The sequence below is a fragment of the Mauremys mutica genome, chromosome 2 (assembly GCF_020497125.1).
Source record: "Mauremys mutica isolate MM-2020 ecotype Southern chromosome 2, ASM2049712v1, whole genome shotgun sequence".
NCBI classification, from domain to species: Eukaryota; Metazoa; Chordata; order Testudines; family Geoemydidae; genus Mauremys; species Mauremys mutica.
Window position 1 is genome coordinate 34,394,336 of NC_059073.1, and position 14,690 is coordinate 34,409,025.

General features: G+C 40.7%; 1 protein-coding gene across 1 annotated transcript in view; it reads left to right on the top strand.

Annotated features, from left to right (window-relative positions):
• The window catches only part of NUDCD1 (NudC domain containing 1), a 154,906-nt gene that overhangs the window by 98,049 nt on the left and 42,167 nt on the right, over nucleotides 1-14,690 (top strand). The window contains exon 8 of the mRNA XM_045005329.1: nucleotides 6,786-6,911. Coding sequence (XP_044861264.1) covers nucleotides 6,786-6,911 — 126 coding nt within the window. The remainder of the gene's footprint in view (nucleotides 1-6,785; nucleotides 6,912-14,690) is intronic.

Sequence of the window (14,690 nt, forward strand, 5' to 3'; positions counted from 1 at the left end):
ATTGGCAAGTTACCGGAGCAAATATGCGCCAGCTCAAGCCTGCCGCTGCACAATGACTTTTTTTTTTAAACCACCAGCTGCACGTTTGCCGTCACGTGCCCATTATGGTCTCATCCACCATGCCAGGATGTTAGAGCGGAAACACTCTGGTGAGAGGAATGGATATCTGTTATAACCCCAACCAGTGCCTTGTCGCCAACCCCCCAATTTGCCAACCTGCCCTGTCGTGAATGGTCCCTGTTGAACAGGTTCTGGACCAGCCAAGGTCTCTGTGCAGCCAACCAGTATCCTGGGGCCTTTATGACAACCCCTTGTGCAGTTGCAGCGCGACACAGACGATGACACACATTGTCGATGAGTACCGGCTGACTAGGTTCAGCAATGGCCTCGAACAACTGCACCATGTCACTGAAGATGCCATCGCTTGGCTAGACAACTATGCACATGCTAAAGAAAAATAGTTACACAGCAGCTATTCAATATTGTGTGGCCCTATGCATTATTTAGTGCACACTATTCAAATCCTGGTCTGAAGACAGAATTATTGCTTTCCTTATGGTTTATCTGTGGTGCTCATCATTATAGAATCTGAATGCTTCACAAATAATGACTGTAATAATAATGAAGGTGGTGGTATCTCCAGTTGACAAAGGGGAACACAGGCACAAAGATTAAGGTAAAAAATTTCCACTAGCTTCGTGTGTCCAAATTGAAATGCTTAGGACCTGATTTTTCAGAGAACTTTGCATGTGAAGCATTTTGTGTTCAAAGTGCAGCTCTCATTGACTTCAGCTGGAACACTAGGACTTGAGAGGCTCAAGCTGCTCGGTGGAGATGGAACCTTTGGAAATTTTAGCTGTTAAGCTCTAGCACAGGGGTCGGCAACCTGCGGCACGCGAGGCCGATTTTGGCACGCGAGGCCGATTTTGAGCGGCACGCAGCCGCCTGCCGCAGTCCTGGCCCCTAGCCCCACTCAGCCGCCCCCCCCCGCCCACTGCTCTCCCCTGCGGGGGCAGGAGGCAGAAGCTTGGTTCTGCGGCAACCAAGCTTCCCTCTCCCCCGCTTCTTCCCCCAGAGTGGTGCTTTCCTGCCCCTCCTCCTTTCCTTCCCTGCGCCAATCAGCTGATGGCCCTAGCGAGGGGGAGGGGGAAAGAGCAACAGTGTGCAGGCAGCTCCCTAGAGGGGACAGAGAGAGGTAGGGACGGAGCCTTGGGGAAGGGGTGGAACAGGGCATATCCCCTCTACCCTGAGCCGCTTAGGGCAGGGGGCTGGGAGCACCCCTATGGGCCGAGCACCCCAGCCCTCTGCCCTGATCCCCCCCCCACTGTCTTCTGTCCTACACCCCTCACGCCCCTCTGCCCTGACCCTTGAACCCTCCCTCACCCCCAGCCTTCTGCCCTGACCCCCCCACACACTCAGCTTTCTGCCATGCACCCCCACACACTCAGCCTTCTGCCATGCACCCCCCCACCCCAAGCCCTCTGCCTTGACCCCCCCACACACCCCAGCCCTCATCCCTAAACCCCCACCCCAGCCTTCTGCCCTGACCCCTGAAACCTCCCCATCCAGGTCTGGGGTCCCGGCCGCAGGCCCTGCTCAGCCCGCTGCTGGCCTAGGTGAACAGAACCCCAGGCTGGCAGCGAGCTGAGCAGGCTGGTGGCGTAAGATCAGCATTTTAATTTAATTTTAAATGATGCTTCTTAAACATTTTGAAAACCTTGTTTACTTTACATTCAATAGTTTAGTTATATAATATAGACTTATAGAAAGAGACCTTATAAAAATGTTAAAATGTATTACCGGCACGCAAAACCTTAAATTAGAGTGAATAAATGAAGACTCGGCACACTGCTTCTGAAAGGTTGCCGACCCCTGCTCTAGCAAGTCTCTACTGAACATGTGCGCACTGATTTTTTTCAAAAGTTTATAACTTGGCCAAATTTTTCATAGAGAGAGAAGAAGGCATCCCTGACAGGTTACCTTCCTACCAAATTTTGAGTCCCTGCTATAAAGCATGGGAAAGCTAGAGCTTTTCAAAGAGGTCACCAGAATTTTGTAACATGGGTAAAAGAATATATTTTTCCCCTTAGCCTCATTCTTGGAAACAGCTGAACCCTTTTTGCTGAACATTTCCAGAAAAATCAGTCTGAGGCAGACAACAGCATGGGTAATTTCAACCTAAGTGGTTAAAGTTTGGCAAAGCTATAAACCACTAAAAACAGGGTTTTTTTAGTGAGAAGTGTTGGGCAACCTTAATAGGCAGTGCAGCCATCCCCGCCTGTAATAATCTGCAGTATATATTGCAATATTGTTATGGGTGGGTTGAGAATTACATAGGTTTTTAAATGTGTTATGGTCATGGAAATATAACAAGTATAGTATATAGAAACTCAGGGCCAAATTCATCCTTGGCGTAACTCGACCTTATGAATGTTCCATCAAGGATTAGTTTGGTCCATGAATACATTAAAATAATTAAAATTCCAACCAGTATGATTTAAATTCTTGTTTTTAATAAATTAGAGTATCTTCTACGTTTTCCTCTCTGGGGAAATTGTACATAGTTTAATATTGATTGAGTGTAAATGACATTTAAAAAGAAAACTCAAAAGATAAGCTTAACTCACATTTATATGAAGCTTTCTCTTTTTTTATCATCCCGGAAGTCCTGTTTAAAACAAAAACAAAAAACCTGTCATTTTAACTGCCCCTTGGGCTTAATTAGAAAGTGGTATCTGATATAAAATCTGGGAAGTGTGACTCCCTGTGGATCCTGATGTATTGAAGTTTTGAATTAATCTTTTTTCCACCCCCAGATGGGGTTAAAGAGAAAAGTATCGGTCTTTTGGTCATTAAGTCACAATCAGCAACTTGTGATGTAATTTTTCAGTTACATCAGGTCCTAAGCATTTCAATTTGGACACACGAAGCTAGTGGAAATTTTTTACCTTAATCTTTGTGCCTGTGTTCCCCTTTGTCAACTGGAGATACCACCACCTTCATTATTATTCTCTGTAATAGGTTAGGTTTTTTTGGGTGGAGGGGTCCAGTGTTTAAGCTGTAGTTTGAACTTGCTAAGTAATTCACCTTATTTATCAGATTTCTTAAGCACATAGTAAAATATTTTTTTGAGCTTGGATTTTTATAGCTATAAATGCATTTATATAAGGCTTGATCCTGCTCAGTGCCCTCAACTGCTATTCATGGCAATGCTGATAACCTAGTAGGTGATGTAAAGTAACCAGAGGACATTTTATTAAAATCATTATTGAATTTTGCAAGTCAAATTCTGTGGTGTATAGGTGATGAGATTCAATATTTGGGTGTCTTTACAGGTAATCTTAAATTATACACCTGGTATTTTATTAATGAATCAGGACTGTTAAAATTTAATATTTACAAACAATGGATTTAGCTATTGAGATAAACAACAATGCTAGTTAATTTTAAGATTAAAAAGACATATAAACTGTTTTTAGTTAAAACCTGAAGTTTAGTATTATTATATTTTAAAACTAGTTTGTATTCAAATGATGCCAAACTACAAAGTAACAATTTATCAAAAATGCCATTGCAATTTTCAGATGTTTAAAATGTTTAAAAATAGTAAACATTTTAGAAAATCCAATAAAATATATTTTTCTAACATGCACAATACCTTGATTCTAATCTTTCAATCTGAAATGAAGGCTTGTTGTTATTCATTTCCATCTGTTTGCTAAAGAATACATTTTGTGGTAGAATAAATTGAAGTGCTCCAGGAGAGAGAGTTTTCTAATAAAAAAAAGTTTAGAAGGCAGGGTTGTGTTTTATTATGAACTTTGAAAATGGGACCTACAGCAATATTGTACTTGGTAGACTCTGCATGTTCTTAATCTGGTCTCTTAAAAAATTGTTTTAAGATTAATAGAATGCAGACCTGATTTCTGTCATTCCAAATTGTATGAAATACTTGAATGGCACTGGGCCACAAAGAGAGAGAGAGAAGATGACTCTGTAGTCTGTGGTATTTAGGGCACTCACCAGGCATGTGAGACCCTGCTCCAATCAGTTTTTAATTATTTATACAAAGAGGAGCATCTTCAACATCAGAGATTGAGACCCCCACCCCAGAATAACCAATAGCTCAGGGATTGCGGCACTAAGAGAGGGGAGACTTGGTTTCAACTCCTTGCTCCAGAGCAGGGATTTGAACCTGAATCACCCACATCCTGGGTGAATATCCTTAACCACTGGACTTTTGGGTGTAAGGATGGGTGGCCGCTCCTCCTCCTTCTCTGATTGTTTAGTGAGTGGTGCATAAGTTCCCTAGTGATCTAGCTCAAAAATTTTGTCCAAAACTATTTGGCAGATTTCTGTCAAATTCGCAAATAGTTGGGCTGACCTGAAACTACAATTTTGGCAAATAATTTATTTATCTAGTTTAGGCTTTCATTTTCTCTATGAAATGAAAAAAAGAAACTTTGTTATTTATAGCAGATCATATTTCTGTCACAGGTTTTGAGCCAGCAATAGATCTGTGGTCACACTATGTACTTCTGAACTGCCTATAGACTTTAAGGCCAGAAGAGATCATCATGATCGTCTAGTCTGACCTCCTGCAGGTTGCAGGCCACAGAACCTCACCAATCCACTCATGAAATAGACCCATAATCTCTGAGCAAATATTTTCTCTCGTCTCTCAATTTGAACAATATTATGCTGGTGGCATCCATATGCAAGCATAATAATTTTAAGAAAGACTCTCAAGAATTAATGTCCTGGAGCAGATGCTTGAGAACTAGATGTAACTGTCTTTCAGGATAAAACATCAGCTACTCTAATTCTGCACCACATCTTGGCTGTGAGCGCTTCATCTCCTAAGCAAAGCAGGTACCAATTATGAAGAGAGAAAAGGGAGAAAGGTGTTGTTTACTTGCAGTGCACCTTTCACCAAAGGAAGTAGCTTTAATAGAGATATCAAAAAACTTAACATAAATCATCCAAAAACTTGACTGGAAAAAGTTCTAACAGGCATGTGTGAAACTGAAGAACTCTAAAACAGCTCAACCAGTTAACTTGTGCTTTGGATTGTTTCCTTCCTTCATGAGGGCTGCTAAACATGACAAGATTGAAATTTCTAGCATAAACTGCTTTTCTTTTGTTCAGGATCAAAAATTTCAATCTATAGGCAAAATGCAAGAAGGAGGCAATCAATACAAAGCGTAAACAAATTCACTTTGGTCAAACTTCAAAAAACAAACATACCCACACGTGCTCACACCTTGTAATTTTGAAGGCTTCTGTTAGAAAGTGAATTTGAACTAAGTCTCTTGTCCACTAAGAAGCTCAACTTCCCTCAGAAGAAACCTTTCCTCATAACAGCCCCTCCCCCCCCAAAGTCAGGCTGCCCTCTGTTTCCTCCATCCAGATATTTGTAAAAATTGTCTGTACTATGACTAGCTGTGATTTCAGACTAATACCTTTGACCAAAGTCTCACTTTTCTTTGATTCCTAGAAATTAGAGATGGAAAATACTGTAGCTTATCAACTGTAATAAATCCCCTTTCAGTATATGACTGTTCCTCACAGTTGTAGATTGAGTACTTTATAAATGCCTAGCTAGAAAGCAAGAGAGAAATTCTAGTGCTTTATGAAGTCTAGTTTATTAAAGTGATTTTTTTTTGTTTTTAAAAAAAGGGCTGGTTATCTGCTTTCCTGAGTGCATCTCCCTTAGCACATATCCACTACATACTGTGCTCTCAATTTTTGCCTTGAGAAATGTCAGCCAAAGGCCAAGCGTGTATCCTTTTCCATTATCAGAAGGATAAGAGAGCTATAAATCTTATGTCAATTTTAAGTGATTACTAGAAGTGCTGAGAGGAGGTTTGTATTTGGAAGATAAACAGGCGCTACTACATAGTGAGTCATCCTATCACTTTCTGGCATTTCTGCTAGGTTTAAAACTGAAGGTAAAAACACCTATCTCGCTGCGATGACACTTTACTATGCAGTCAATGTAAAAAGTGTGGGAGAAGCCTAGCAACTGGTAAAAGGTGTAGACAATCCAAAGGGCCACCCACAAGTGAACAAAGTCAAAATAGAAACACTCCTTTTGTGAGTATTCTTTTGTCAGTATCCTAAGCAAATGAAAAGGCTCTACAACTTCAATCCTAATGAATGCAAAATTAACATACACATGTGAATCTAGGAGTATAGCTGTGCTATTGCAAGTAACATAACCATTAGCTGAAGGGATTACTTTAGTTTGAAATACCTAGATTGGAACCATATTTATCCCTGATGTAAATCCATTGACTTAAATTTGGCCCTGGACAAACTGAAACCTTAGTTCTCATTCCAGCAAGGTTCCCAGGCCTTTACCGGGTACAGTAGCTAAAATGATTACCATGAAGTTTATTTTGAGTTTTTTGGAAGAGACTTTTTAAATGCAAGTTTTATTTGATATACATGGACATTAAAGATTGCATGGCCCTTTCCCTAAGAGAAGGGAATTGTCCAGGTATTTCTCAACAAAAAGTTCCCCTTCCAACCCTGTTGCACATTGTGTTGCATACCAGTTATCTACTACCTTCCACTCCAGAAGTGGCTGCTTTTCTGGTAGATAAGTAAATGCATGAAATGCTTTTGGATCATTGAGTATGAAAGAAGCTGCAGAACTGTAAATTGTTATATAAATCATTGCTGTTGATCTGTAAAGCTTCATTATGAATATATAGTTTAGTATAATATTGTGTACCAGGTATTCCAGATTTTCAGTGCATTTAATTGTTTTCTGGTTTCAGAATCCAAACCCTGACAAAGAAAACCCTCCTTGTAATGCACAGGAATTGGAGGAATGTGATATTTTTCTTGAAGACAGCACAAGCTTATGCAGATTTGATGGTAACACCTTGAAAATCACTCATGTGGTAAGTGAAATATGAAATCCAATTATGCTTACCCAAGTATCTCTCCTTCATACTTCTATACTGAAAAATCTTGATTTCTGTTTTCTGTGGTGAGACGTCTTAAAAACCACACCAGACACTCAGCTGGTATAAATTGGTGTAGCTTCATTGAAATCTTGTAAATATTTTCTGTAATGAAAAACCTCAGTAATAGTTAGCTGCATATTTGCACAAATATATATGCTGTAGCAGTACACTTCTGCAAAAATGGAAAATCTCTCCCCAGCACAGGTTTTAATTGATGATCCTTATACAACCATGCTATTTTGGAAATCTAAGTTCTTCTAGTATATGTTCCTATCGGTGCTCCACTATAGGATGTGTGCATGCAATTGCAACCAGAGGCTACAATGTAGTGACCATAGGAGAGCAATGCCTCATGCTCTGAATGAGAGGTTATGGAGAGGAATGAGCATGCCACCGCACTGTTCTTTCTCAACTGCCTGTGGCTCAAGAAAGAGAGTTCTGCCGTATGCAGCTTCCTGCCTTCATTTTGTGAATTCTTTACCTTATTATTTATTTTAGTAGTTGTTCCTGCATTCTTTTGATACCTATTTATTTTATTTAACAGTGGTGTGTTAGTAGAAGAGGGGAGGGGGGCTCCTTTCCCTCCACTTCTTGGATCTTTCGGTCCTAGCTCTGGAGAAGTCCCTATCGCCCAGAGCATTGGTCATAGGCCATCTCGGTCATTGCTGCTGCTTCATTTGCAGTTCTGGACAATAAAATTCTAAAGAAGAGGAAACCTATCTCTTCAAAAAAGGAAATGAAGAAAAGAGAGAGCCCCATAAGACCCATTCTCAGGAGACCTCTCATCCCTCTAAAGTTATTGTAGCAGCTCTGACTGAGTGTGGTACTGAAGCCTTGATACAAAGGCAAAACCTCATTTGGACATAGCTATCACCAGAGCAACTACTGAGGCAGCACAGTCTGACACTTTGCAGCACTGCAAGAGACACAGGTCTATCATCAGTGTGATGGTAGCCGCATCTATCCCAGGGGTAAGCAACCTATGGCACGGATGCCGAAGGCAGCACGTGAGCGGATTTTCAGTGGCACTCACGCTACCCAGGTCCTGGCCACCATTCTGGGGGGCTCTGCATTTTAATTTAATTTTAAAATGAAGCTTCTTAAACATTTTAAAAACCTTATTTACTTTACATCCAACAATAGTTTAGTTATATATTATAGACTTATAGAAAGACCTTCTAAAAAGGTTAAAATGTATTACCGGCACGCGAAACCTTAAATCATAGTAAATAAAGAATCAGAATAAATGAAGACTCGGCACACCACTTCTGAAAGGTTGCCGACCCCTGATCTAACCATACCTCTGAAAGAGGAGATGACACCACAATTACCTCGATACCTCAACAGCCTCCATCTTGCCAATCGGAACCATCCCAAACTTCATGTAAGGCTATCAGAGCCCTCTACCTCCTTCCCAGTTCCTTTCTTCAGAGGATCTCATTCTCTCTCATGAACCCAGAGTCACCAATATGAAGAAGATCTACCAGTGCCATGTCCTCAGTACCTCTGAGAAAGTAGCAAGTTGAGACTTGCTTAAGTCTCCAGGCTTTGGTACTAGTTAAGACATTAGAGGCCATCCTGATCCTTAGCTCAGGGAAAGATTTGTTGGACTCAGATTTTGGTTTTGGGATCCGTCCTGATATTATACTACTCTAGCACCATATATTCCTTTCATGATGAGGATCTTAGGAAACCTACCAAATGTCATACGCCCAGAGATAGATTATCATTGGGATCCCTTCCCTTTCCCCCACCGTAGTGGGATTACTGGGACACATGGGGCCACTATGGCAACCAACTCCGTCGGCTGCCTAAGAGAAAGCACTGGCACCCACTGGTATCATACCATACACCAACACGTACAAACCATCCTCCAGTACTGTGCACTTCAGTACTGCACACTTCTCCAGTACTGGGTGATATACAGGAGGAGCAAGAATCTCTGGCTGAGGAGATCTCATCTCAATCTGTAAAGTCCTATTCGTGTCCAGACAAGGCACCACCCCTACTCCTACGCTGATGATTTTAAGACCTTCCAGAATGGCATAGAAAGGCTAGTGAACACTCTTCAAATTCTAGTAGAGGAAGTCCAAGAGTCAAAACATTCCTTTGTGGACATCCTGAACATCTGTCCCCAGGGAAAGGTCCCATTTATGTGATGATGTTCGTCCATTGTTTTCGAAGAAGACCTTAACATCTATCAGGTTGTGAGCTGTCCACGGTGCGTCCGCAAATGGCTGGTAAGGCCAATACGGGCACGGAATGTTCTGCCACATGTCGGGCAGACATGCATGGGCACCACTGTTACAACATTTGCAGCTCTGGCTTTACGGAGTGCTCGCTTCTCTTGTGCTAGGGTTATCCTTCTGGCTTCAGATGTCTGGCAGCCTTGGTGGATCAGCGTATGCCATGTCGATCGGTCTTGTGCCAGGGTTTCCCAGGAGGTGATGTCGATATCCAGGGACTTAAGAGAGGCTTTCAGCGTATCTTTGTATCGCTTCTTTTGTCCCCCATGCGATCGCTTTCCTTGAGACAGCTCACCATAGAAGTTTTATGTACTTGCAGTGAAAAGGCAGTATAATAGATCCCATCCCACTCACATATCAAGATCATTCCAGTGCCATCCGCACACTTTCACTAAGCCTCAGGAACCCTTCAGGAGAAAGTCCAGACCGTAGAAACGGGGGCCCCCCTCCCCTACTTCTACTCAATCAGCCACTCCCTCTAAGAGGCAATTTTGACACTTCAGTTGAGGGCATCAGGCAGCTGTTGTGCAACTACCCCTCCTTTGGAGATGATCTATCATGCTTCTTACTTGCCTGGAAGTACCTTACCTCAGATAAATGGATACTGGAGCTCATCAAAGTGGGTTACTCTATCCACTTCCATTTCATTCCTCCTCATGCCCCTACCTGACCCTTTTCAGGGACACTTTTGTTACAAGGAGCTACTAAAAAAAGTTCCTTCTCTCCTTCTCATAGGAGCAATAGAATCAGTCCCACGAGAGTTCCTCAGAAGAGGGTTCTATTCCAGTTCCCTCCTTGTTCCCAAGAAAGGTTGAGGGTGAAGACCAATCCTTGACCTGAAGAATTTGAACTGTGTGCTAGCACAACAGTTCAGAATGATGACATTAGCTACCATAATTCCATCATTCTATCTCCGTGGTAGTGGCTCAGTCAAGAATATCAGTGTTCCCATAGTTGGATGACTGGCTTCTCAGTGGTCAGTCCCATCAAGATCCCAGTCCTTTATGCTCAGAGTTGCGAAAGCTGTGGAACTAGGGCATCTCCCATCAGATAAAAATACCAGCAGTCTATCTACCAGGTGTCCAGAATACAGTTGCAGACTCCCATTGCAGATGCTTTGGATAAGATCACAAATGGGAGTTCAAAGACTGTTTTCTGCAACATCTGCCAGCGCTTGTGTAAACCAGGGGAAAACCTCTTTGCCACGTTGAACAACACAAAGTGTTGCCTGTTCTGCTCCAAGGGAGGTCATTCCCACAGCTTGATATCTGGTCACATCAGCGCAGTGCACCTAAGTGATGCTCAGGGCCTTGTGTGTGCACTCTGCAGTGGGGTGATTGTCCCCCTTGAGAATTAATAGCTATAAAATCTCTTAAGGATCAGTAAAATATAAAATTAGAAAATGGAAGTTACCATGTGATTGAGACTTGAAGAATAACCACTGGTTGGTTTTTACTGGTGGCTGTAATTATACGAGACAAGAACAGTATTAATCTTATCTTACCCATTTAATAAATGATTTAATTTAAAAACAGATATGTTTCCACTAAAAATCTAGATTGACTGACTTTAATTTAAATTTTATAATATACTTTCGTATAACTGTTTTTCCTTTGAAAGTTTTTTTCATAGGGTTTTTTTTTTTCGTCAGTAGAGGTTTTATTTCTGTGATCATGAGTTGTGAATAGTTATACACTTTTTGTGTTCGGTTCAATAGATGAGTTGGAATTCAGTTCTCAAATGTTTGATGAAATGTGGTATCTTTTAACACGAGTAAATTGTAACATTTGCTAGCAACTATTATATTTATCTTCATTTTCATGCAATATTTAAAGCTGACTACTTAGAAAAATTCACTTGCTAGGTGATTCAGCAAGTGGCACTCTCTTCCCTCTAAATTGGTACAGAACTAATGCCCCAGGGTGTTGATAGAGGATACTGTCTACTGAAAGTGCTACCTTTCAGATGAGAAATAAAACTGAGGTTCTCATTACTCATTATTAAAGAACTCATGACACTTTTCCCAAGGTAAGAGCATTTGACCAAGACGTCAGAGCTGAACTCTAATGGTAAGCCAATCTTTCATCTCTTGAAGCTAGCAGTCTGCAGAAAAATTACTTCTTGGTATTGTAGGCTGTGTTTAGAAGTGATACATTTGATATAGCGTAATACTAATTTTAAAAGAATATAGTAGCAGCAATTGGGAATAAATTCAAACTAAGGATTTAAGAAAGTAGACACCAGCCATTCTGCTGAATGCATTTGGCGTTTGCCAGAATAAAAAGTATGTTTTCCTTGTTTTCTTTCTAAACAGTACAATTGATATGTAAGAATTACTCCTTGTCATGCTGAGATAAACAGCTTAAGGTCTTGAGCTAACCTATTAAAATATGATTTCTTAGGAAGTGTTTATTTTTCATTGTAATAATGTGCGAGCAGTAGATTGAGTGTCATTACAGCTTACACAGTGATCAGTATCTTTCATCTAAGCACAGCATATGTCTGGAACTTAACATCCTACCCCAAATTTGTTAGACTTGCATAGAAGAATCATTTGTTTCAAGCTTGGTTACAATAGATGGCTGAATGATTGAGAAGCCATTTACAATGCACATCTTCATATAATCAGTGTAGGAATAATTATGTTTAAGAACATTAGAAAAAATGTATGGAGGGGAAACATTTTAATTCTTTCAAATCAATTTAATAAAGATGTTAATTTAAAAAAACAAAGTTAACCCTTTTTAACAGTGATTGCTTGAGAAGGCATGAATGCCTCCCTATGGGCTTCTTTCAGTAAAGTCCGAACTCCTTTGGATTCTCTTGTTCACAGAGCCTATGCAAGCTATTGAGGCTAGACTGTCAACAAGTGCCAGTATGTTTCAGGGAAAATAATGGAGGAAAAAATCCCTGCACTTAAGGAACTTGGAGAATCATAGGGCACAGTTATGATTCATTGTGCATCCTAATATAATTGTGGAATCTGCACAGATACTACTTACTGAACTGAGCATGTGCAGAGAGAATAGTTATGAGGTCTTGTGAGTTCCATCAGCCTAAATGATATCCCCTCATCTAATCTTCTATGTAAAAGGAAAGTGTACATTTTCTGTTTTTTCCTGCTTCACAAAGTTTTGATAACAGTCACTTTTTCCCTTCCCCTGGGCTCTCCCAGTTACATCTGTTTGTTTGGGGTAGTTGAGTAGATGGGATTCAGAGGAGCTTAGTTTATCTTTGCAAACTGTAGACAGAACAAATGTCAATATTCAAAACCCAAAATGAAATCTGTCCAGTAGTCAGAGGCAACAATATACTGCCTGTTTAGCAGTCTGTGTTATGCTCCACTTTTGTCTTGGATACTTGCTTGACTAGTAGTTATGCTGGTCTTCTGGTGTCTTTGCACCGGTATTAGGCAAGTTTAGTCATTTGCAAATAGTCTTTTATAAAAAGTGATTTTGAATTAATTTGTTCATTCTTATTAAAGTGATGTTTCAGTAGCACTTGCTATTGTTGGAAGTATTAGCAAGCAGATGTGATGCACGGTTTACAACATTGCTGTGTTTCTGACTTGCATTATATTTGCTAAATTATATGGTGCTCTAATGTGAGAAAATACACCCCATTGATTAGATTTAAGACTACCAAACTCATTTCACTTATAAACTCTACCATATATGAAAATAGATTCTGAAAAGGAGAAGTCTTATGTATCAAAAGAGTGGATGCTAAGTGCTATATCCCTGAAGATCAAACACTGCATGAAAACATCTTTCATACTAGTTGAATATTTTCAGAACTAGTAGAAAATTGTTCCAGTACTTCACAAATCTTTTTATGGTTTTATAAGAATAGGTTGCTGTTTGCTGAAAAATAATCTTCCATGACTAATCAACAAAGCACTTTCTCCAAAGTACTGTATGTGAGAGTAATAATGCATCTTGTTTGTGTCCAACCCAAGAGGCTAATATATTAACTACAATCATTGTGGGGAAGATCATTATAGAGACTGTACATATAACAAGCAAAGAGATGCTTATGAGATGAGAGAACTCCTCTTTACACTCAAAGATCAAATAATTGCCAGCTAGCTCCTAGGAAAGAACAGGCTCAATGCAAATTGTTTTTAAAATACTTTATTAAGTCCCCCTCATCCCAGTGTGTGTGTATGGTGGGTGGAGGAGGGAGTTGTATCAGATCTACAGGTGACAGACAACCCTTTGGTCCTGAGAACAAGGGGAGGGATAGGCTCAGGCTACTCACAAGCCCTCCTTTCTTTCCCCCTTCCCAGAGCACATATGTAGATCCTCCCTGAGGTGGAGAAGAGAATTTTCTGCCTCTCCCTGCTGCCATTGGCTAGGCTGTGGGGAAATGGGGGAGAGTTGAATTCTTTTTCAGCCCTCGCCCCCACACCTTCCTTGTTTTATGTGAATCCCTCAAGGCAGGGAACAGCCATTCAGCAACACTTGCTGCCCCACCCTCCTTGCCCTATAGTAGAGATATAGTCTGAACAGTGTTTCCAAGATGCTGTGGTCTGACTGACAGGTTTTAGGGTCAGGAAGGGATTTTTCCCTTAGTGCAACAGCAGCAAAGTATCTATGCCTTTCTTGCAGCAAATATGTTAAGGGCAATTAAAAAGAGGATGGTGATCAATTGTTCTCCATGTTCACTGAATGTGGGACAAGTAGTAATGGTCCTAATCTGCAGCAAGGGAGATTTAGGTTAGATGTCAGGAAAACTTTCTAACTATCAGAGTAGGTAAGCCCTGGAATGGGTTAGCAAGGGAGGTTATGTAATTCCTGTCATTGAAGATTTTTAAGAACAGGTTAGGTAAACACTGTCAGGGATAGTGTAGGTTTACTTGGTCCTGCCTTAGCACAGGAGTCTGGTATAGATGACCACTCAAGCTCCCTTCCAGCCCTGCGTTTCTATGAATCTGCGTAAGAGACCCAAAATTTGGCTTGTTGACCTTGCTCGTCTGGAGGAAGGAGGAGATTCTTTAGTTCTTCACAGACTGAGGTATCTTTTGAGTGTACCGTCATTTTGTCTTGTGAGGAGTGCAAGAGAATTCAGAGACTGGCTGAATCCTAGGGGGGTAAGCTGAAGGGGGCCAACCCTGAATGCTAGATGGAAGCCCTTTAACATCACATTGGACACAAGTAAATGCCTGGAATTTTTTCGGACAAATGGAGAGTTGGTGTCTCCCTCATTAAAGTTAAAAATATAAGAAGTTGTGGCCTTCTGCTTCAAAATCTATCTGTGTTTTGTTTCATTCTCGTGTGTCATGATCAATTGTAGATGAGCATCTGTGATCCTTTTCAAAAACGTTGTTAAATGACTGATCACTTCAGTGACTTATATTTTGTTTGCTGAAATTTGGACAGGACACTCATATAGTGACGGTGTTTAATTTTCTAATCCTATTACTTTTGAAAAATAGTCTTTGGGAATTGAAGGAAAGTTATGTAGG